This window comes from Dendrobates tinctorius, unplaced genomic scaffold (genome assembly GCF_039654945.1).
Source record: "Dendrobates tinctorius isolate UK_male_01 unplaced genomic scaffold, ASM3965494v1 ptg000342l, whole genome shotgun sequence".
Lineage (NCBI taxonomy): Eukaryota > Metazoa > Chordata > Amphibia > Anura > Dendrobatidae > Dendrobates > Dendrobates tinctorius.
The window spans coordinates 3,127,023-3,150,261 of record NW_027362008.1 but is presented as its reverse complement, the minus strand read 5'-3'; the positions used below and the strand labels follow the sequence as shown (position 1 = coordinate 3,150,261).

Here is a 23,239-nt window from a genome sequence, read left to right as displayed (position 1 = left end):
TTTCTGTCCGCTCCAGGCGCGTCTTTCTTGCACTGTTGCACCTTGTTGTCCCCTGCACGTGCTCCTCCATGTTCCCTGTTTTGTCCATGTTTTCTAATAAAATCATCTTTGCTTATAATTTGGATCTGGACGTCGTATTTGTGGGGTTCTCCACACCCCTCCTCAGTGTTGGGGATGTGCAGCGTCTCCTCCTCATCTCACAGCCCCCGCTGGAGGTGTAGTTACCACGGTGACTATTCCCTGCTGAAGGTGTAGTTACCATGGTGATCGTCCTGCGCTGGAGGTGTAGTAACCATGGAGACTGTCGCCCGCTGGAGGTGTAGTTACTACGGTGACCGACCCCCGCTGGAGGTGTTACCACGGTGACTGTCCCCCGCTGGAGATGTAGATACCACAGTGACTGTCCCCTGCTGGAGGTGTAGTTACCACGGTAACTGTCCCCTGCTGGAGGTGTAGTTACCACGGTAACTGTCCCCTGCTGGAGGTGTAGTTACCACGGTAACTGTCCCCTGCTGGAGGTGTAGTTACCACGGTAACTGTCCCCTGCTGGAGGTGTAGTTTCCACGGTAACTGTCCCCTGCTGGAGGTGTAGTTACCACGGTGACCTTTTCTTCACGCTGTAGTTACCACGGTGATCGTCCCCCTGCCGGCGGTGTAGTTACCTTGGTGACCGTCCTCCGCTGGCAGTGTAGTTGCCACGGTGACCGTCCTCTGCCTTCGAGGCTGATAATGAGCGGTCAGATCGGCGGAGGAGGCCACGGTGGAGTTTTGTGGCTTTTCCTCCAGATTCTTCCTGATAAATGTTGATATTTGGGCAGAATTTAGTGATTGTCGTTCTCTCGTCCCCTGTGATTTCTATCTTCTCCTTCATCATGAAGACGCCGGCAGGACGAGATCCCTCCAGCTGATCCAGTGCTCATCCCTCCTCCTCCTGAATGACCCCCGAGGATGGACGAGGACAGGAATGAGACCACCAGGAAATTATTCCACTGCGCCCTGGAGATCATCTCCCTGCTGAGCGGAGAGGTAACTCCTCTACATTTCTATCCGCTTTATTGTGTGATGTGACGAGTCCGACACCGGGAAGAGGAAATCCAGAATAGGAGAGAAGGATTCTCTACTGTAAGAGCAGGGATTCTGTGGAGCGCTCTGCCCGGAGGAGTTGTCATGGGGATTCCCTATAAGAGCTGTAGAGGGGCCGGGATGTCTGTCCGGAGTGTAATAATATTCCCGGTTATGGCCCCAGATTACTGGAGACGGTTATTGATCCCGGGATTTCTACTGATGGTCAGATCTGGGGTCGGGAAGGAATTCTTCTCCCTAAATATCTCTCTCCATACACAGGATTACACAATAGTGAGGAAGACACCGGGGGACTGTGTGACTCCCATCATCCATCTCCAGGAGTCAGGAGGGCGGAGCCCGGGCCCCATCACAGAGCCTCCCCCGCACTCCCCGATACATGAGAGGAACAAGAAGATCCTGGAGCTCAGCAACAAGATGATCGAGCTGCTGAGCGGAGAGGTGACAGCTGGGACATTATACAGGACTGGAGGATTCTGGGTGATGAGCGGAGAGGTGACTGCTGGGACATTATACAGGACTGGAGGATTCTGGGTGATGAGCAGAGATGTGACTGCTGGGACATTATACAGGACAGCACTGGAGGATTCTGGGTGATGAGCGGAGAGGTGACTGCTGGGACATTATACAGGACTGGAGGATTCTGGGTGATGAGCGGAGAGGTGACTGCTGGGACATTATACAGGACGGCACTGGAGGATTCTGGGAGGTGAGCGGAGAGGTGACTGCTGGGACATTATACAGGGCGGCACTGGAGGATTCTGGGTAATGAGAGGAGAGGTGACTGCTGGGACATTATACAGGACGGCACTGGAGGATTCTGGGTGATGAGCGGAGAGGTGACTGCTGGGACATTATACAGGACGACACTGGAGGATTCTGGGTGATGAGAGGAGAGGTGACTGCTGGGACATTATACAGCACTGGAGGATTCTGGGTGATGACGGTGTCGTTGTTGTCAGGTTCCTATAAGGTGTCAGGACGTCGCTGTCTATCTCTCCATGGAGGAGTGGGAGTATCTAGAAGGACACCAGGATCGGTACCAGGAGGAGATGATGGAGGAGCGCCGGCCTCTTACACCAGGAGGTGAGGAGATATATAGTCATTACTGTGGGCTCTGGTTTCCATGTTGATGTTGTGTATAATGTGTAGATGCGTTTGTGTAATGATATAATGTAGAAGATCCTTGAAGGGAATCTGTCATCAGGTTATTGTTCCCTCATTCGAGTACAGCAGGATTTTGGCAGAGAAATCGTGAATCCAGCTGTGTGACGCTTAGGTTACTGAGTGCCGCCGTTCTGACACAATTAGAGTTTCTAGATTTACTAAGAAGTAAAGCGGAGGATGTTGCCCCCCTGCCCACACCACAGCGTCCCCAGTGTGGGCTGCATGCATGTATCAAGAAGCAAACGGATTGACGTTCCAGCTCCATAAAAACAATTTTCTTTATTGAAAAAATATTAAAATATAGATAGGCAGAAAAATCCTCCAATACAGTGAGTGTACCGCTGATATACCAGCAGCTGTGTGTACACTCACTGTATTGGAGGATTTTTCTGCCAATCTATATTTTAATATTTTTTCAATAAAGAAAATAGTTTTTATGGAGCTGGAACGCCAATCCGTTAGCTTCTTGTTACCTCTACGTTGGGTCTGAACGGAGTTCCGAGCGCCTGTGGCAGTTTGGTGAGCTGGCTTGGGCTTCTGCCCAGTTTTGTACTTTGTTTATATGCATGCATGTATCCCTTCCAGCAAAGCATCCCATTAGCTAAGTATATAGAAGAAGCAGTTATTACATGGCAAGGAATTAACACCATCTTCTCTCTTTACACAGGTACAATTTCTACTTGCTTTTTTCATCTGCTGCTTTACCATCCTGCAACATCTTTTAATGTGCCTGCTTTATCTTTGGTATCATTAATTTGTTGCATTGTACTTAACACTCACTATTGTATATCCATGACTGGAGTCACGCTAGATGTTGTCTGGTGGAGAGTGCTGTAGCATTTAGATGTAGCCAGGCCCAGTCTCTTTGATCAACTATCCATCCCCTGGTGGGCTGGCCCCAGCTGGCCTATAAAGTTAGAAGCATTCTCAGGAGTGCATGCGGTTTGGGGTGCTTGCACGCATCCTCTCAGCAAAGCATCTGTAGGAAGCTGTTATTCCATGGCAGTTAATCAGGACAGGAGTCAGGTAACTCACACTTTGCTCTCTCTTTTAGCCATGTGCTTTATTTCTATCCTCCCATGTTCCCTCGCCATCCACATTCACCGCCCCATCCCCCCTCCATCACGAGTCATACACATCAGCCCCTCTATACTTCCCTCTCCCATGTACAGCTCCCATGCACTTCTCACCTTCTTGGAAAACCTCAGCCCATCTTGCCCAAACACATTGCACAAAAAAATTTCTTACAATTCCAGTAACTACTTGCTCTTTATCTTCCTACTCTACTGATGTCAGGGCACATATCCCTCAACCCCTACCCTATCTCACATCAAAACCTTGCTATCTTTATTAATATTAGTTGCACTCCTTCATCTCCTTCTTTTAACTGTGCCCTCTGGAATAATAATAAATTTTATTTCTATAGCGCCGACATATTCCGCAGCACTTTACATTTCAGAGGGGACTTGTACAGACAATAGACATTACAGCATAACAATAATCACATAGATCATAACAGATACCAAGAGGAATGAGGGCCCTGATCGCAAGCTTACAGTCTATGAGGATAGAGGGAGACACGAAAGGTGGGTGGTAACAGTTGCCCTGATTGTATGGACCAGCCATAATGTTAAGTGTGTAACAGTACAGACACAGAGGGCTAATGGATGCATAAAGCATGTGGGAACATGATACTTTGGAATCCACGGTCTGCTTGTAACAAACTTCCTTTCCTGCACAAATACTTTCTGAACAGCTCTCTGAATCTGTTGGCCCTCACTGAAACGTGGATTCAGGATTCTGACACTGTCTCTCCTGCTGCCATTTCCTATGGTGGCTTACAATTCACTCATTCCCCGAGACCCACAAACAGACTTGGTGGTGGAGTCGGCATACTCCTGTCCCCACAATGCACTTTCCAAGTCATCCCCCCAGTTCCATCACACTCATTCCCTTCTTTTGAGGTCCATACCATCAGGCTCTTCCGTCCCCTCTCCCTCAGAGTAGAGGTCATATACCGGCCCCCAGGCTCACTCACCCACTTCCTTGACTATTTCTCTGCCTGGCTGTCGCACTTCATGTCCTCAGAGCTACCAACTTTTATCCTGGGAGACTTCAATATCCCCATTAACAGCCCTACTTCCACATCTGCATTCCAGCTTCTATCACTAACCACTTCTCTCGGTCTCTCACAGCTCTCAACCTCTGAGACACACAAGGACGGTAACACCCTTGATCTGGTCTTTGTCCGGCTCTGTTCAGTCTCCCACCTAAATAACTCACCGCTTCCCCTCTGACCTCAACATTCTCTCCTTCACGCTCACAAATCCTCACCCCTCTCAGCACACTCCTACCTACCACATAGTCAGAAATCTACAAGCCATTAACCTTCATACACTTTCAGACTCCCTACCCTCTTCACTGTCCCCAATCTCCTCTTTTTCTTGTCCTGATCTGGCTGTTCATCACTACAATAACACTCTTAGAAGCACACATGACCAAGTAGCGCCCCTCACCCTCAGAACCTCCAAGCACAGAGTAATACATCCCTGGCTCACATTGCAAACTCTTCTTCAGCGATGCTCTAGGAGTGCTGAACGCTTACACTACCATTCAAAACTCATACTTTTATTAATCAAATGAGTTGCCAAATGAATGTAAAATCTCGTCCAGACATTGAGACGGTTCGAAAAAAAAAGGATTTTTATGTGAAATAATTTTCTCCTTCAGACTTTGCTGTCGTCACAGAATGCTCCTTTGCAGCAATTCCAGCATTGCAGACCTTTGGCATTCTAGCAGTTAATTTGCTGAGGTAATCTGGAGAAATTTCACCCCATGCTTCCAGAAGCCCCTCCCACATGTCTGTTTGGCTTGATGGTCACTTTTTGCGCACCATATGGTCTAGCTGCTCCCACAACAGCTCAATGGGGTTGAGATCTGGTGACTGAGCTGGCCACTCCATTACAGATACAATACCAGCTGCCAGCTTCCTCCCTAAATAGATCTTGCATAATTTGGAGGTGTGCTTTGGGTCATTGTCCTGTTGTAGGGTGAAATTGGCTCCAATCAAGCGCTGTCCACAGGGTTTGGCATGGCGTTGCATAATGGAGTGATAGCCTTCCTTATTCAAAATCCCTTGTACCTTGTAGAAATCTCCCACTTTACCAGCACCAAAGCAACCCCAGACCATCACATTACCTCCACCATGCTTGACAGGTGGCGTCAGGCACTCTTCCAGCATCTTTTCAGTTCTGCGTCTCACAAATGTTCTTCTGTGAGATCCAAACACCTCAAACTTGGATTCGTCTGTGCATAACACTTTTTACCAATCTTCCTCTGTCCAATGTCTGTGCTCTTTTGCCCATATTAATCTTTTCCTTTTATTAGCCAGTCTCAGATATGGCTTTTTCTTTGCCACTCTGCCCTGAAGGCCAGCATCCCGGAGTCGCCTCTTCACTGTAGACACTGACACTGGTGTTTTGCGTGTACTATTTAATGAAGCTGCCAGTTGAGGACCTGTGAGGCGTCGATTTCTCAAACTACAGACTCTAATGTACTTGTCTTGTTGTGCAGTGGGGCCTCCCACTTCTCTTTCTACTCTGGTTAGAGCCTGTTTGTGCTCTCCTCTGAAGTGAGTAGTACAATCTTCAGTTTCTTGGTAATTTCTCGCATGGAATAGCCTTCATTACTAAGAACAAGAATAGACTGTCGAGTTTCACATGAAAGTTCTTTTTTTCTGGCCGTTTTGAGAGTTTAATGGAACCAACAAATGTAATGCTCCAGATTCTCAACTAGTCAAAGGAAGGTCAGGTTTATAGCTTAGAGAGTGACCTTCATGAGATTCACGGTGCAGAGGCGAGTTCACCGGGAGAATTTCACTGCGGTGAATTTGAACTCATTCATCAGTGGTTCTCAGCCTGAACAGTCGCATCTTGGCACCGTCCAGGTTGAAATCTATTTATCCCCCAGACCTGGATTACAGCGTGGGACAGTACGAGGGACAGGTGAGAGACGTTGTTGTTTTTTATTTTTGTTTAATTACAGGAGATGACAGCTTCGGTGGAATTAAGCGTTAGGTGAGTATAACTGTGTTTGTTATTTTTAGATAAAATGGAAAACTGTGTTTAGAATTATTTCTAATAAAGGATTTTATTCTGGCTGTGTCTAAATTTACCATATAACTATAGGATTAGTAATGGAGAGGTGTCTTATAGACGCCTCTCCATTACTAACCCGTGGGCTTGATGTCACTGGACAATACAAAGGTGACATCAACCCCACAAATATTACCCCATTCGCCACCGTTACAGGGCAAGTGGGTAGAGCCGGGCAAAGCACCAAAATTGTCGCATCTAATAGATGTGCCTTTTCTTGGTGGTTGCTATTTTTAGGCTCGGGGGGGCCAATATCCATGGCCTCTTACCAACCTGAGAATATCATCCCCCAGCTGTCTGCTTTAGATGGACTACGGCAGACAGGTAAGTATAGGTTGGTTTATTATTTTATTTTTGTTACTGGAGAACGAGAGCGTCGGGGACTAGGTGATTGGTGAGTACATACTGTATGTTTTTGTTTTTTTTTACTATTGAACACATGCATCGTCTGATGGGACTACTGTCCTATCATCGGCAATGCTGTCATATGTTACAGCATTCATAGCCTGATGTGAGCAGTAGTCCCATCAGACAATGCCTGGCTACACAGACACCCACATACACACAGACCCCCGCAGACAGACACGCAAATAGTCTCCGCTCACACACTCTTCCTTCTCCCGATCTGCAGCGTTTCTCGCACGCAACTCCGCAGCAAAACCGCAAATCTTTTTACACCTGCTGTTTTGCTGTGGATTTGACTGACTCAATGGAAGTCAATGAATGCAGAAACGCTGCAGCTCCGCAAAAAGGATTGACATGCTGGGGAAAAAAAATGCTGCGTTTGAGCGTGGATTTTTCCGCAGCATGTGCAAACCAATTCTTAATTTCCCATTGACTAACATTGGTTGTGCACTACACTGCGGATTTGATGCAATTCCGCATGTCCAAAAACGCTGTGGAAATGCATCAAAATCCGCAACGTGTGCACATAGCCTTAGTCTGACATAACTTATTAGTTAGAAACCCATGCTGACTCTGGTTAATCACTTCATTCTTATCCAGGTACTGACATACATGTTGTTTAATAATTTGTTCAAAGATCTTTCCTGGTATTGTGATAAAACACTGCGGAATCACCTTTGCTGGGGTCAAAGGCCACGTGGGTTTAGCATGAAACTCAGGTGCACAGCCGGGATTCGGTCATAACTGACGCTGGGTCAGGTTTATTTCAGGTGAAAGCAAAACATACAGGAAATAAAACATAAAACAAATCCTTGCCTGTCCGGCACTAACTAAACAGGGTCCGTACTACCAACTGGAGGGCTTCTCCCAGCCAGCCAAACCAGCGTTACCGTGAGCACTGCTTTCACTCACAAGGGTCGCTCACACAGACCTGCTCTCTGTGTTCCCCAGGCTGAACAACTAACACACCACCTGGCATCCTTTTATATCCGCCTCCCATTACTCATTAGTCACCAGGTGAGATACTGACCAGACTAGGCCACATAGGAAAGGTATCTGGGCGAGATATACCTGCCCTCATCCACTATTCCCCCATGCTTCTCACATACCCCCCCCCCGCTCAGACCACTCCGGTCAAGCAATGACACCCGCCAAACAGTGCACTCGGGACAGGGCATCTGCATTCCCATCTGTACCCCTGTGTAGGCCTGCAGGGCAAGGAACCACCAGGTCACTCGGCTATTCCTTTCCTTATGTAAAGAGGGGCATGGTCAGTGATCAGCCTGAACGTTTTGTCCACCAGGTAATATTTGAGGGCCTCTAGAGCCCACTTAATGGCTAGGCACTCTTTTTCTACTACTGCATACTTTTGCTCATGTTTATTCAGCTTCCTGCTGAGATAAAGGATCGGGTGTTCCACTCCGTCCCTCGCTTGTGACAGTACGGCCCCGATACCGGTCTCAGAGGCATCAGTTTGTACCACAAACTTGCTGCGGAAATCGGGAGTCACCAGTACGGGCTGAGAGCAAAGGGCCCGGTTTAGGCTATGGAAGGCTTCTTCAGCTGCTAAATTCCATTTAACCATGACGGATTCTTTTCCTTTGGTAAGATCCGTCAGGGGGGTAGCAATGGCTGCAAAATTGGGGATGAACAGGCAATAATAGCCAGCGATCCCCAGAAAGGCTTGCACCTGCTTTTTGTTAACTGGTTGCGGCCAGTCCTAAACCGCTTGAATTTTATCGACCTGGGGTTTAACCATACCCCTCCCAATTACGTAACCCAAATACCGGGCTTCTTCTAGCCCGATGTGACATTTCTTTGGGTTCGCGGTTAGACGCGGTTATCACTTTTACATTTGTCCTAGCCTGAGAAAGGGTAGGATCCTTTATTTGCGCTCTTTGGAAGTCATCTTTCTGGACTTCCAAATCCGGCAAATGGGGAGATGGATGGCTGCCTGCCCCCTCCTCCTCCGTATCCCCCGCTATGACCGAAAACGGGAACTGAAGGTCATTTCCAGTAGACTCGTCACTAGAGTCTTCCTGGGGAACCTCCTCCAGGGGTTCGGGACCCACACGCGCCCTGGGAGAAGAATCATGTACACTATTACCCGGGGGTATCAATTGATTCTCCCACAATTGCTAGAAGTGGGGGAAATCCCGGCCCAAGATCACATCATGCAACAGTGCGGGGTCGAGTCCCACTTTATGTTGCACAGACCCAAGTAGAAATGCATACGACCGCGGTGAGGTACGAACAGGTGTCTCCATGCACATGTTACAGAAAATCTGTCTAATGGTCCAGTCGGGGCTGACACCAGACTGGCCTTCACCAGAGTCACCACACTTCCCGAGTCTACCAATGCCGCCACCTTCCCATCCACCGATACATCACACCGGTGTTTTTACACCTTACTTTGACCGGCATTCACACTCACTACCCGGGCAACCATAGACATGCGTATTTAGAGTCTGTGACGTCGCACTGCATGGGTTCATTAGTGACTGGACAGTTCGCAGCGATGTGGCCCATCTCTTGGCAGCGAAAACACCTAACAGGCCCCGTGCCTAGCCCAAAGTTCGTTACTCTTGGCGTCACCGTGCGAGCAGTCCCGTTTTCCTCCCCCACTGTCTTAGGGATTTTTCCTTCTCCCCTACTCCCGGGAACAGTCTTGGGCCTCTTTGACACTTTCAGTTTTTTCTGTCAGTTAAAATCCGCCAAAAAGGCGGACAAGCGGATCCGTTCTTAACTGATGTGAACGGATGCCACAGGATCCGTTTTTTGACGGATCCGCAAAATGAGCAAATTTAAAGGAACCGCTGGTGACAGAGAGAGAATTTTTTTTTTTTTGTCCGGCACCCAGACAGAATTTCGGGTTAAATCAGTGTCTGAAGGATCCGCCGGCCAAAAAAAGTTGCAAGCTCCGTTTGGAAATCTTGATGTTGAGGATGTTGACGGACAGCAACATTATGGCGGAATCCGCACAAAAATGGATGCAACGGACGGCAATCCGTCAAGATCCGCCAATAATGAAAGTCAATGGGGAAAAAAACGGATCAGTTTTTTTCAAAACCTGGCGGATTTTGACTGATTGTAAAAAACGGAAGTGTGGAAGAGGCCTTACCGGTTCCACATGGAGATGATGAAGACGGAGGTGGGGTAACGTCATCTCTGAGTCCTTCCGCCACGGAGTAACGCTCAACCATATCCACCAGTTGATCTGCTGTCGTCGGATTTCCATGGCTTACCCACTTCCTCAGGGCCGGTGGTAGAGCTCTCAGGTACTTGTCCAGGACAACTCTCTGGATGATCTCTAGCACCGTCAGCACCTCGGGTTGTTGCCACTTCGTCAGGTTGATCAGGTCGAACATCTGTGACCGCGGTGGTTTATCCGGCTGATAAGTCCATCGATGCACTCTTTGTGCATGGACAGCGGTCGTCACTCCCAGCCGGGCCAAGATCTCGGCTTTCAGTTTGTCAAAGTCCTGCGCGGCTTCAGGTTCTAAGTCATTTGAGGCTTTTTGGGCCTCACCGGAAAGAAACTGGGCAATCCGGACGGCCCAGCGGGCCTTCGGCCATTTTTCACACACCGCCGACCGTTCAAACGTGGTCAGGTATGCCTCGACGTCATCTTCTGCCACTACCGACTCACGTGAATCACTCTCGAATCGGCCTCCGGGTTAACCTCAGGTAAGGTCGCCAGGCGCTGCGCCACCTGCTGGAGAAGTGAACAATTTGTAGCTGTCATGTTCACCAACTCCTTCAGCTGGGCCATCATCACCCGATTAGCTTCTTGCTGGACGGCGGTGGACTGTACCAGCGCTTTCACCACGTCCTCCATGTTCATGCTTTCAACGTGGTGCCCGTGTTCTCCACCAATTTGTGATAAAACACTCCGGCCTATAGTTGCCTGGGTCCACCTTCGTCCCCTTTTTGAAGATAGGAACAACATTTGCTCTTCTCCAGCCTTCCGGGACTTCTGTTCTCCAAGGATTTTCAAAGATAATGGAGAGTGGTTCAAAAATTTCTTCTGCTATCTCTTTCAGTACTCTGGGGTGTAATTCATCTGGACCTGGAGACTTGAATTCATTTAGGTTAGCTAAGTGTTTCCTCACTGTATTTCTGTTTATAGATATCCTGAATTCTTCTATTCCCTTAATAGGACAGTGAATAACAGTTGATGTTACATTTCCTTTCTGAGAGAAAACAGATGCAAAATAGGAATTTAAAAGTTCGGCCTTCTCAACATCCTGTCTTACCATTTCATCATTTTCATCCTGTAAAAATCCTATAGCATCTTTGACTTTTCTTTTACTTTTGACATATCCCCAAAATCCTTTATTATTGCTTTTGAGATTTCTTGCAAGCCTTAATTCATTGTCCGCTTTAGATAATCTGATTCGTGCCCTGCAGATTCTGGAGACAGCATTATATTCTTCTTTAGATATGCCTCCCTCTTTCCATTTTATAAACATTTTTTTTCTTCCTTTTTAGCATGTGCTTAAGTTCTGTGTTCATCCATCCTGGTTTCTTTAAACGCTTCCTATTCTTCTCTCTTTTCGGAATTGTTAACAATTGTGCTTTGAGAATTTCATTTTTCAAGATTTCCCATCCTTCCTGGACATTTTTGTCCTTAAAGATATCCAGCCATTGGATCCCTCCAATTCTCGTTCTGAATCCCTTAAAATCTGCCTTTCTGAAATCTAACCTTGACATCTGAGTCTTCACAAGTCTTCCTCCTCTAGTTATCCAAAATTCTAAAATAGCATGTGTACCTCCTAGGGTCCCAGCCACTTTTACCTCCTCAACCATTTCCTCCCTGTTTATAAGGATTAGATCCAAGGTAGCAGTTCCGCTTGTTTTCTCCCCTACCTTTTGGAAGATAAAGTTGTCAGCAAGAGAGGATAAGAATTTCCTTGACCTGTTAGTTTTGCCTGAGAGAGATTCCCAACAAATGTCTGGATAGTTGAAATCTCCCATGACCACTATGTCATATTTTTTGGAGAACTTGGCCATTTGATGCATAAAGAGTTCATCCATATCTTCAGCTAGCACAGGCGGCCTGTAGTAAATGCCTACAATGGTGTCCTTTCCATTGTTCTGTCCTTGTATTCTTACCCAAACAGTTTCCACAGAACTCCCAGTCTCTGAAGCTTCAATCTCTGTGCAGATATATGCGTTTCTAACATACAATGCGACACCCCCTCCTCGTTTATCAAGTCTGTTTCTTGCAAATAAGTTGTAGTCTTGATAACCAGTCTTGCTGACAGCTGAGGGTTGCAGTCCCCAGATGTGAGTTTTGCCTGGTTGGTTATTAAAAATACAGGGGAACTCACGCAGGGTTTTAAAAAAAAATATTATTTACAGCACAGGACCCGGCTGATGAATACTCCCATCAGCCGCTCCTGCTCACTGTTTTTAGCGGTAGCAGGCGTCAGCTGAAGGGAACAGTAGTCCAATCAGCTGACACCAGTGACTAGAGGTAAACTTTATACCTCCGATCACAGCTGAGCACTCACGCTGTCTTGACACCGTGGGAACCGCAGCTGTCTGACCAGCATTGATGATTTCGCCGTTGATCAGAAGCGGTGTTTGCCGCACTGTCGTGCACATGACATCATGGTAAACACTATATGTGCGTGCCCCCCATTCAAGTGATTAGGGTTCGGGTCCGCTGCTCAGTGTGTCTGCTGGATGACAGACTGTATGGTCGCATCATGCAACCATGCTTCCTGCCATCTATATGTAGCAGAGCTGAGTGTGAGGTCACATCCTGCTGTCCTTGACTTTTCTGTAGCAAATACGCTGCAAAAAAAGTCAACCTGTGTTTTTGCAGCATTGTTTCACCATCCATTCAAGTCAATGGGTGAAAAACGCTGAAAGAGGTAACATGCGCTATGTAAAAAAAAGCGGCAAAGCACAAAATCCTGATGGCAATAAAACCAATGTGTGTGCATGAGATTTCTGAAATCTAATAGGCTTTGCTGGTACTGTAAAAAGCAGCTGAAAATTAGCATAAAAACGCCCAGTGTGAACATACCCTTAGTTTGGCATTTCTCCAGAAGCATTAGCTGGGCATAAAGTAATGGTCACTACAATGTACTGGTCACTACAGCTTACTGTGCATTTTATTCTGTAATATGTAGTGCTGCTTGTTTCTGGTAAACACCCATGGAGTCAAAATCGTGACTACACCTGTAGATAAATTCCCAAATGGGTATAACTTCCAAAATAGGGTCACTTGAGGAGGATTCTGCCCTTCTAGTACTTGGAGCTCTATATATGGAGTCACAAACTATTCTAGGCAAATCTGTGCTCCAGGAGGCAAATAGCGCTCCGTCCCTCCCGAGTCTCACCAAGCGGCTAAGCAGTACTGTACAGCCACATATGGGGTATTACCACTTTAAGTAGAAATTGTAGGACAAATTTTGGTGCCATTTTTACCCATTTTCAAGTGTGAAAATGTAAAATCTGGGGATGAAACAACATTTTGGTGCTAAAAATGTAATTATTTTTTCTTCACTGTCCAATGGAATAAAATTCTGTGCCCCACCTGTGGTGTCAATATGATCACTGCACCCCTAGATGAATTCATTGAGGTGTAGTTTGTAAAATGGGGTCACTTATGGTGGGGTTCTGCTCTTTTGGCACCTCAAGGGCTCTGCCAGTGTGACATGGCGCCCTCAAACCAGACAAGCAAAATATCAACTCCAATATGGCGCTTCTGAGCTTTGCATTGTGCCGCAAACAGTACAGTCATGGCCAAAAGTTTTGAGAATGACACAAATATTAATTTTTACAAAGTCTACCGCTTCATTTTTTCTAATGGCAATTTGCATATACACCAGAATGTTATAAAGAGTGATCAGCTTAACAGCAATTACTTGCAAAGTCAATATTTGCCTAGAAAATGAACTTTATCCCCCAAAACACATTTCAACATCATTGCAGCCCTGCCTTAAAAGGACAAGCTAACATCGTTTCAGTGATTGCTCCATTAACACAGGTGTGGGTGTTGATGAGGACAGGGCTGGAGATCAATCTGTCATGATTAAGTAAGAATGACACCACTGGACACTTTAAAAGGAGGCTGGTGCTTGGCATCATTGTTTCTCTTCTGTTAACCATGGTTATCTCTAAAGAAACACGTGCAGTCATCATTGCACTGCACAAAAATGGCCTAACATGGAAGAGTATCGCAGCTAGAAAGATTGCACCTCAGTCAACAATCTATCGCATCATCAAGAACTTCAAGGAGAGAGGTTCCCTTGTTGCCAAAAAGGCTCCAGGGCACCCAAGAAAGACCAGCAAGCGCCAGGACCGTCTCTTAAACGTGTTTCAGCTGCAGGATCGGGCTACCAGCAGTGCAGAGCTTGCTCAGGAATGGCAGCAGGCAGGTGTGAGTGCATCTGCACGCACTGTGAGGCGGAGACTCTTGGAGCAAGGCCTGGTATCAAGGAGGGCAGCAAAGAAGCCACTTCTCTCCAGAAAAACATCATGGACAGACTGATATTCTGCAAGAGGTACAGGGAGTGGACTGCTGAGGACTGGGGTAAAGTCATTTTCTCTGATGAATCCCCTTTTCGATTGTTTGGGACATCTGGAAAACGGCTTATTCGGAGAAGACCAGGTGAGCGCTACCACCAGTCTTGTCTCATGCCAACTGTCAAGCATCCTGAAACCATTCATGTGTGGGGTGGCTTCTCAGCCAAGGGAATGGGCTCTCTCTCAGTCTTGCCTAAAAACACAGCCATGAATAAAGAATGGTACCAGAATGTCCTCCGAGAGCAACTTCTCCCAACCGTCCAAGAGCAGTTTGGCGATCAACAATGCCTTTTTCAACATGATGGAGCACCTTGCCATAAAGCAAAGGTGATAACTAAATGGCTCAGGGAACAAAACATAGAGATTTTGGGACCATGGCCTGGAAACTCCCCAGATCTTAATCCCATTGAGAACTTGTGGTCAATCATCAAGAGACGGGTGGACAAACAAAAACCTTCAAATTCAGACAAAAGCATTGATTTTGCAAGAATGGACTGCTATCAGTCAGGATTTGATCCAGAAGTTGATTGAGAGCATACCAGGGAGAATTGCAGAGGTCCGGAAGAAGAAGGGTCAGCACTGCAAATATTGACTTGCTGCATTAACTCCTTCTAACTGTCAATATAACCTTTTGTTACTCATAATATGATTGCAGTTATATTTCTGTATGTGATAAAAACATCTGACAAACACATAAAAACCAGAGGCCAGCAGATCATGTGAAAATGTAATATTTGTGTCATTCTCAAAACTTTTGGCCATGACTGTAGTTTACCCCCTCATATGGGGAATCATTGTACTCAGTAGAAATTGCACAACAAGTTTTGGGTTCAATTTTCTCTTGTTACCCTTAAGAAAATGCAAAATTTGGGGCTAAATAAACATTTTTTGTGGGGAAAAATTGGATTTTTTATTTTCACTACTCATGGTTATAAACTGCTGTGTAACTCCTGGGGGGTTCAAGTTGCTCACCATACATCTAGAACAGATCACTGAGAGGTCTAGTTTCCAAAATGGTGTCACTTTTGAGGGTTTTCACTGTTTAGGCGCTCTCCAAACGCGACATGGTGTCTTCTAATTATTCCAGCAAATTTTGCATTCAAAAAGTCAAATGGCGCTCCTTCTTTTTCGTGCTCTGTTCTCTGTCCAAACAGAGGTTTTCCCCCACATATAGGGTATCTGTGTACTCAGCAGAAATTGCGCAACAAATATTGGGGTCCATTTTTTTCCTGTTACCCTTGCGAAAATAAAAAAAATATTTGGGTCTACAGTAAAATTTTTGTGAATAAAAGATAAATGTTCATTTTTTTCTTTCCACGTTCCATTAACCCCTTCATGACCCAGCCTATTTTGACCTTTATGACCTGGCCATTTTTTGCAATTCTGACCAGTGTCCCTTTATGAGATAATAACTCAGGAACGCTTCAACGCATCTTAGTGATTCTGAGATTTTTTTTTTGTGACATATTGGGCTTCATGTTAGTGGTAAATTTAGGTCGATAATTTTTGCATTTATTTGTGAAAAAATCAGAAATTTGGCGAAAATTTTGCGATTTTTCAAATTTTGAATTTTTATTCTGTTAAACCAGAGTTATGTGACACAAAATAGTTAATAAATAACATTTCCCACATGTCTACTTTACATCAGCACAATTTTGTAAACAAATTTTTTTTTTTGTTAAGACGTTATAAGGGTTAAAAGTTGACCAGCGATTTCTCATTTTTACAACACAATTTACAAAACCATTTTTTTTAGGGACCACATCACAGTAGAAGTCACTTTCAGGGGTCTATATGGCAGAAAATACCCAAAAGTGACACCATTCTAAAAACTGCACCCCTCAAGCTACTCAAAACTACATTCTAGAAGATTATTAACCCTTCAGGTGTTTCACAGGAACTAAAGCAACATGGAAGGAAAAAATGGACATTTTAATTTTTCCAACAAAAATTTTCTTTTAGCATCATTTTTTTCATTTTCACATGGGCAACAGGATAAAATGGATCCTGAAATTTGTTGGGCAGTTTCTCCTGAGTACATCGATACCCCATATGTGGTCATAAACCACTGTTTGGGCGCACAGCAGGGCTCAGAAGGGAAGGACCGGCATTTTACTTTTTGAATGGAAAATATACTGGAATATTTAGCGGTTGCCATGTCACGTTTGGAGAGCCCCTGTGTGCCGAAACATTGGAACACCCCCACAAGTGACCCCATTTTGGAAACTAGACCCCCCAAGGAACTTATCTAGATGCATAGTGATCACTTTGAACCCCCAGGTGCTTCACAAATTGATCCGTAAAAAAAAAGACTTTTTTTTCACAAAAATTATATTTTAGCCTCAGTTTTTTCATTTTCATATGGGCAACAGGAAAAATGGATCCCAAAATTTGTTGGGCAATTTCTCCTGAGTACACCAATACCTCATATGTGGTCATAAACCACTGTTTGGGTGCACAGCAGGAAGGGAAGGAGCGCTATTTGACTTTTTGAATGGAAAATGAGCTCCAATCGTTATTGGACACCATGTCGCATATGGAGAGCCCCTGTGTACCTAAACATTGGAGCTCCCCCACAAGTGACCCCATTTTGGAAACTAGACCCCCTAAGGAACTTATCTTGATGTATAGTGAGCACTTTGAACCCCCAAGTGCTTCACAAAAGTTTATAACGTAAAGCAGTGAAAATAAAAAAACATTTTTTTTCCTCAAAAATGATTTCTTAGCACGATATTTTTTATTTTCACAAGGGTAACAGGAGAAATTGGACCACAAAAGTTGTTGTCCAATTTGTCCTGAGTACGCTGGTACCCCATATGTGGGGGGGGAACCACTGTTTGGGCGCACGGCAGGGCTCAGAAGTGAAAGAGTGCCATTTTGACTTTTTGAAATTAAAATTCGCTCCAATCGTTAGCGGACACCATGTCGTGTTTGGAGATCCCCTGTGTGCCTAAACTTTGGAGCTCCCCCACAAATGACCCCATTTTGGAAACTAGACCCCCTAAGGAACTTATCTAGATGCATAGTGAGCATTTTGAACCCCCAGGTGCTTCACAGAAGTTTATAACGCCCGGGCGTGAAAATAAAAAATATTTTTTTTTCCTAAATAAAATATTTTTTAGTCCGCAATTTTTTGTTTTAACAAGGGTAACAGGAAAAATTGGACCCCAAACGTTGTTGTCCAGTTTGTCCTGAGTACGCTGGTACCCCATATGTGGGGGATGACCACTGTTTGGGCACACGTCAGGGCTCGGAAGGGAAGTAGTAACATTTTGAAATGCTGACTTTGATGGAATGGTCTGCGGGCATCATGTTACATTTGCAGAGCCCCTGATGTACCTAAACTGTGGAAACCCCCCACAAGTGACCCCATTTTGGAAACTAGACCCCATAAGGAACTTATCTAGATGTGTGGTGAGCACCTTGAACCTCCAAGTGCTTCACAGAAGATTATAACGCAGAGCCATGAAAATAAAAAATCATTTTATTTCCTCAAAAAATGATTTTTTAGCTCGCAATTTTTTATTTTCACAAGCGTAACAGGAGAAATTGGACCCCAAAGGTTGTTGTCCAGTTTGTCCTGAGTACGCTGGTACCCCATATGTGGGGAGGAACCATTGTTTGGGCACATGTCAGGGCTCGGAAGGGTGGGAGCACCGTTTGACTTTTTGAACACAAAATTGGCTGGAATCAATGATTGCACCATGTCGCGTTTGGAGACCCCCTGATGTGCCTAAACAGTGGAAACCCCACAATTCTAACTACACCCCTAACCACAGCCCTAACCCTAACACATCCCTAACCCTAATCCCAACCCTAACCCTAATTCCGACCCTAACCCTAATTCCGACCCTAACCCTAATTCCGACCCTAACCCTAATTCCGACCCTAACCCTAATTCCGACCCTAACCCTAATTCCGACCCTAACCCTAATTCCGACCCTAACCCTAATTCCGACCCTAACCCTAATTCCGACCCTAACCCTAATTCCGACCCTAACCCTAATTCCGACCGCAACCCTAATTCCGACCGCAACCCTAATTCCGACCGCAACCCTAACCCTCTTTGCAACCCTAACCCTCTTTGCAACCCTAACCCTCTTTGCAACCCTAACCCTCTTTGCAACCCTAACCCTCTTTGCAGCCCTAACCCTCTTTGCAGCCCTAACCCTCTTTGCAGCCCTAACCCTCTTTGCAACCCTAACCCTCTTTGCAACCCTAACCCTCTTTGCAACCCTAACCCTCTTTGCAACCCTAACCCTCTTTGCAACCCTAACCCTCTTTGCAACCCTAACGGAAAAATAAAAATAAAATATTTTCTTTATTTTATTAGTTGTGCCTACCTATGGGGGTGATAATCGGGGGGGTTATTTACTTTTTATTTCATTTTGATCACTGTGAGAGTGATCAAAATGAATGAATGGAATCTGCAGCCGGAAGATTCGGGTGGGCGCACTGCGCATGCGCCCGCCATTTTCCAAGATGGCGGCGCCCATGAGCCGGACCCGCGGGACACCGGGAGCGACAGGGGGACTCAGAAGGTACCGGGGGGGTGAGGGGGGGATCGGAAGCTGGCGGGGAGCGGAGGGAATGGGAGGGGGGGCAGATCACCACAGTCATTCAGTGGCGGGGGGGCGATCGCCGGTGAGGGTCGAATCGGTGTCTCCAGCCATGTCCGATGCTACTGCAGCATCGGCCATGGCTGGATTGTATTATTTCATCAATTTTCATTGATGAAATATTACTATCGCTCTGATTGGCTGTTTCACTTTTAACAGCCAATCAGAGAGATCCTAACCACGTGGGTGCAAAGCCACCCCCCCGGGCTTAACTGCATGTTGTCCTGTATCTGCGGGTCGGGTGACATTTCAATGACCCCAGTCACCCGACCCGCAGCAACGCTATTTATAGCATGACGCCTACGGGTGCGTCATGGGCCGTTTGGGCACGACTTTTCATGACGCCTATGTAGGCGTCATGGGTCGTGAAGGGGTTAATTCCCGTGAAGCACCTGAAGGGTTAATGAACTTTTTGAATGTGGTTTTGAGCACCTTGAGGGGTTCAGATTTTAGAATATTGTCACTTTGGGTATATTCTGTCATATAGACCCCTCAAAGCCACTTCAAATCTGATGTGGGCTCTAAAAAAAAAAAAAAAATGGTTTTGTAAATTTTGTTGGAAAAATGAGAGATCGCTGGTCTACCCCTCTAACTTCCTAAAAAAGAAAAAAAAAATCAAAAATTGTGCTGATATAAAGTAGACATGGGAAATGTTTTTTTTATCTTTCGTGTGACATAACTGGATTTAACCCCTTAAGGACCAAGCCACTTTGTAGGTTAATGACCAGGCCTTAGTTTTGAAATCAGACCACTGTCCTTTTATGTGGTAACAACTCTGGAACGCTTCAACGGATCCCACTGATTCTGAGACTTTTTTTTTTTTTTTGGGGACACATTGTACTTTGTTAGTGGTACAATTTGTTTGATATGACTTGCATTTATTTGTGAAAAAAATGGAAATTTGAAAAAATTTGGAAACTCTTGCAAGTTTCAAACTTCATTTTATGCCCTTAACCCCTTAACGTCCAATGATGGTCATGGCCGGGTGTCAATTCCCGCATCAGGACTGACTATGCCTGTCATGCATTTAAACTGTCACTGTGTGTAAACAGGCAGTGACAGTTCAGTGCTGACAGCTGAGAGGCAGGGGAAGAGGTGCGGGGACCCATGCTGTCGGTCCCCACACCCAGATCTCTGTGATCGTCCTGTCCATCTGACTGAGCGATCACAACATGATCGCGCAGGAGATGCTGAAACATCAGCACTTCCTGCCCGCTCAGCTCTGCAAGTGGCTGAGAGTCTACACTAACAGCCAGGAGCGGTGTGATCGCAGCATTCATGAGGGACTGGAGCTCCCGCTGCCTTCAGATCGGCGTCCCTGCAACGTCATCGTGGAGGCCCAATCATTGTCATGATGACCCCCGGATCACCAAGCTACAGAAAGTTTTTGAGACCATGCTCACAGCATGGTGTCAGCTTTCAGTACAGGTACAGTGCTACATTATGCCTTCAATCAAAGTGAAAGTCCCATGGAGGGACTAGGGAAAAAAAATAATTTAAAGAGTATATTACAAAATAATAATAATTAATAAAAAATACACTAAAATACACACTTTTATGTAAAAATAATAAACAAAAAAAGTGCATGTTTGGTATTGCCATGTCCGGAACATGAAGGTGAAAACTGGCTCAGGGGTGAACCGGGTTAAGGCTGTGTTCACACAGGGCGTAATTGCAGCTTTTTGTTGTGCATTTTAAGCTGCTTATTTTGTATTTTGCAGTACAAAAAATGAAGGAGATTTTTGAATTATCATGCGCATGCTGCTTTTTTATTTTCTTGCGTATTTTAACCATTGTATTGTAACGGATTCAAAGGATTGTAATGAATAAGAAAATGCTCACATGAGAATTGAGTAAAACTAAATTGATTTACTTAATAAATTATAAGATTAAATAACACCGTATAAGCAACAAAAATGCATGTGAATTACATGCATTACATTATTAAGGTAGAAATCCATCAAACTCTGTCTCTGTAGGTCACATCTCCAATCTCTGTGTGTCCTGTATGTCACTGCCTCCCAAGAGTTTGGTAGTCTTTCATATCCTAAAGCATCCAATGTATCTCAGTTAAAAAGTTACATCTTCATTGGAGTGCCAGGGAGAAACCTCCTTAACCTGGTCAGTTACCGACAACAAATAACTGGTCGTTTACTAATAACATATAACTGGTCAGTTACTTTCCTTTGTTAGGTGGGTCATCGGTTTGGACATTTAAACTTAAATGACCTGCAAACTCCATGGAAGTAATGATGTATATATATAATGTGTATATATATAATGTATAACTGATTGATCAATAATTAGTATTATAATTAATTGGAGTGTTGAAACCATTAAACATAACACTTACTGCAACCATCCATGTATTTTTCAGATAAGCAGCTTGTTTATTCTTTCAGCGCTTTTCACCCATTCCAATGAATGAAAAAAACAAGTGAAATCGCTTCAAAAGTCCCAAAATTGCCCATATTGTAGGCAGTATTTTTCCTGCAAACACTGGTCTTTGGTGCAAAACAATCCACTGCAATTACGCCATGTGTGAACAGACCCTAATAGTAACATTATATCTATCTTGGATTGTGAGAAAACTTACAGAATTCCTGTTTACTCTTTACAGAAAATGACAATAACAATTCTGAGAGAAGCGTCAGGTTATCGGCAAATTATAAATTAGAAGATGAAGATACGAAGCCGCGCTGTAAAGAAGAAAATCTCACCAGCCCTAATGTACATTCCGGATTCATCTGTACAGAGCGAACATATAATCCACCTCATCCTGAGGAACCGTCTCCTATCCAAACTCAGGTTGTTACAAGCACAGATCAGACAGGAAGCAGAGAGCTTCAATGTGAAAAACTTCACATAGGGAAGAAGCCGCCATACTCTTGTTCAGAATGTGGGAAAAGCTTTAGTAATAAATCAAGTTTTGATACACATGAAAGATGGCACACAAGAGACAAGCCATTTTCATGTTCGGAATGTGGGAAAAGTTTTAAACATCAATCTGATGTTGCAAAGCATCACAAAATTCATACAGGGGAGAAGCCGTACTCATGTTCAGAATGTGGGAAATGTTTTGCATATACGTCACATCTTGTCTCTCATCAGAAAATTCACACAGGAGAGAAGCCGTACTCATGTTCAGAATGTGGGAAATGTTTTCAATATAAGTCATATCTTGTCCGTCATCAGAGAATTCACACAGGGGAGAAGCCATATTCATGTTCAGAATGTGGGAAATGTTTTGCATATACGTCACATCTTGTCTGTCATCAGAAAATTCACACAGGAGAGAAGCCATATACATGTTCTGAATGTGGGAAATGTTTTATTTCTAAAATCAAACTTCTTGATCATCATCGAAGTCACACAGGGGAGAAGCCATTTTTTTGTTCATTTTGTGGGAAATGCTTTACAATTAAAGCAAATCTTGTTACACATGAGAGAACCCACACAGGAGAGAAGCCGTATTCATGTTCAGAATGTAAAAAACAATTTAAACGTCAGTCAAGTCTGGTTTACCATGAGAGGTTTCACAAAAGGGAAAAGGAGTAATTACCGTATATACTCGAATATAAGCCGAGATTTTCAGCCCATTTTTTTTGGGCTGATAGTCCCTGTCTCGGCTTGTATTCGCGTCATATACACCAGGGAGGGGGGCGGGGGTGTCAGGTCATACTTACCCGTCCTGCTGCGGTCTCTGCAGCTTCTCAGCGATCTCCCTTCCTTCAGCGATCACATGGTACCGCTCATTAAACTCATGAATATGCGCATATTCATGAGTTTAATGAGCGGTACCACGTGACCGCTGAATGCAGGAAGGGAGAACGTGGGAACTGGGCTTCAGAGACCGCGCCAGGACGGGTAAGTATAGCGATATTCACCTGTCCAGGGTCCATCGCTGCTTGCTGCTGTCTGGCAAGTCAGCTGTCAGTGACATTCAGACAGCAGAGGGCACGGTGACATGGTTAGTGTGCGCCGCGCCCCCTGCATTCTGAGCGTCAGTGACAGATGACGTGCAAGACAGCAGCAAGCAGCGATGGATCCCGGACAGGTGAATATCTCAGGTGCCAGCAGTGACACCGGCACCTGGCCCCAGCGACGGAGAGGTGAGTATGTCATTCTTTTTATTTTTAAATGCAGCAGCAGCATATGGGGGCATAATCTATGGAGCATCTTTTGGGGGTAGCATATGGGGGGGCATAACCTTTATGGAGCAGCATATAGGGTATATTATTCTATGGAGCATCTTATGGGGCCATTATT

The 23,239-nt window shown here is 45.1% G+C and overlaps 1 protein-coding gene across 1 annotated transcript in view; it reads left to right on the top strand.

Moving 5' to 3' along the window:
• The first annotated feature begins 294 nt into the window (after positions 1-294).
• The window catches only part of LOC141074895 (uncharacterized), a 145,827-nt gene continuing 122,882 nt past the window's right edge, over positions 295-23,239 (top strand). The window contains exons 1-5 of the mRNA XM_073562204.1: positions 295-362; positions 948-1,026; positions 1,345-1,524; positions 2,046-2,169; positions 21,591-22,525. Of these exons, the coding sequence (XP_073418305.1) occupies positions 295-362; positions 948-1,026; positions 1,345-1,524; positions 2,046-2,169; positions 21,591-22,525 (1,386 nt within the window). The remainder of the gene's footprint in view (positions 363-947; positions 1,027-1,344; positions 1,525-2,045; positions 2,170-21,590; positions 22,526-23,239) is intronic.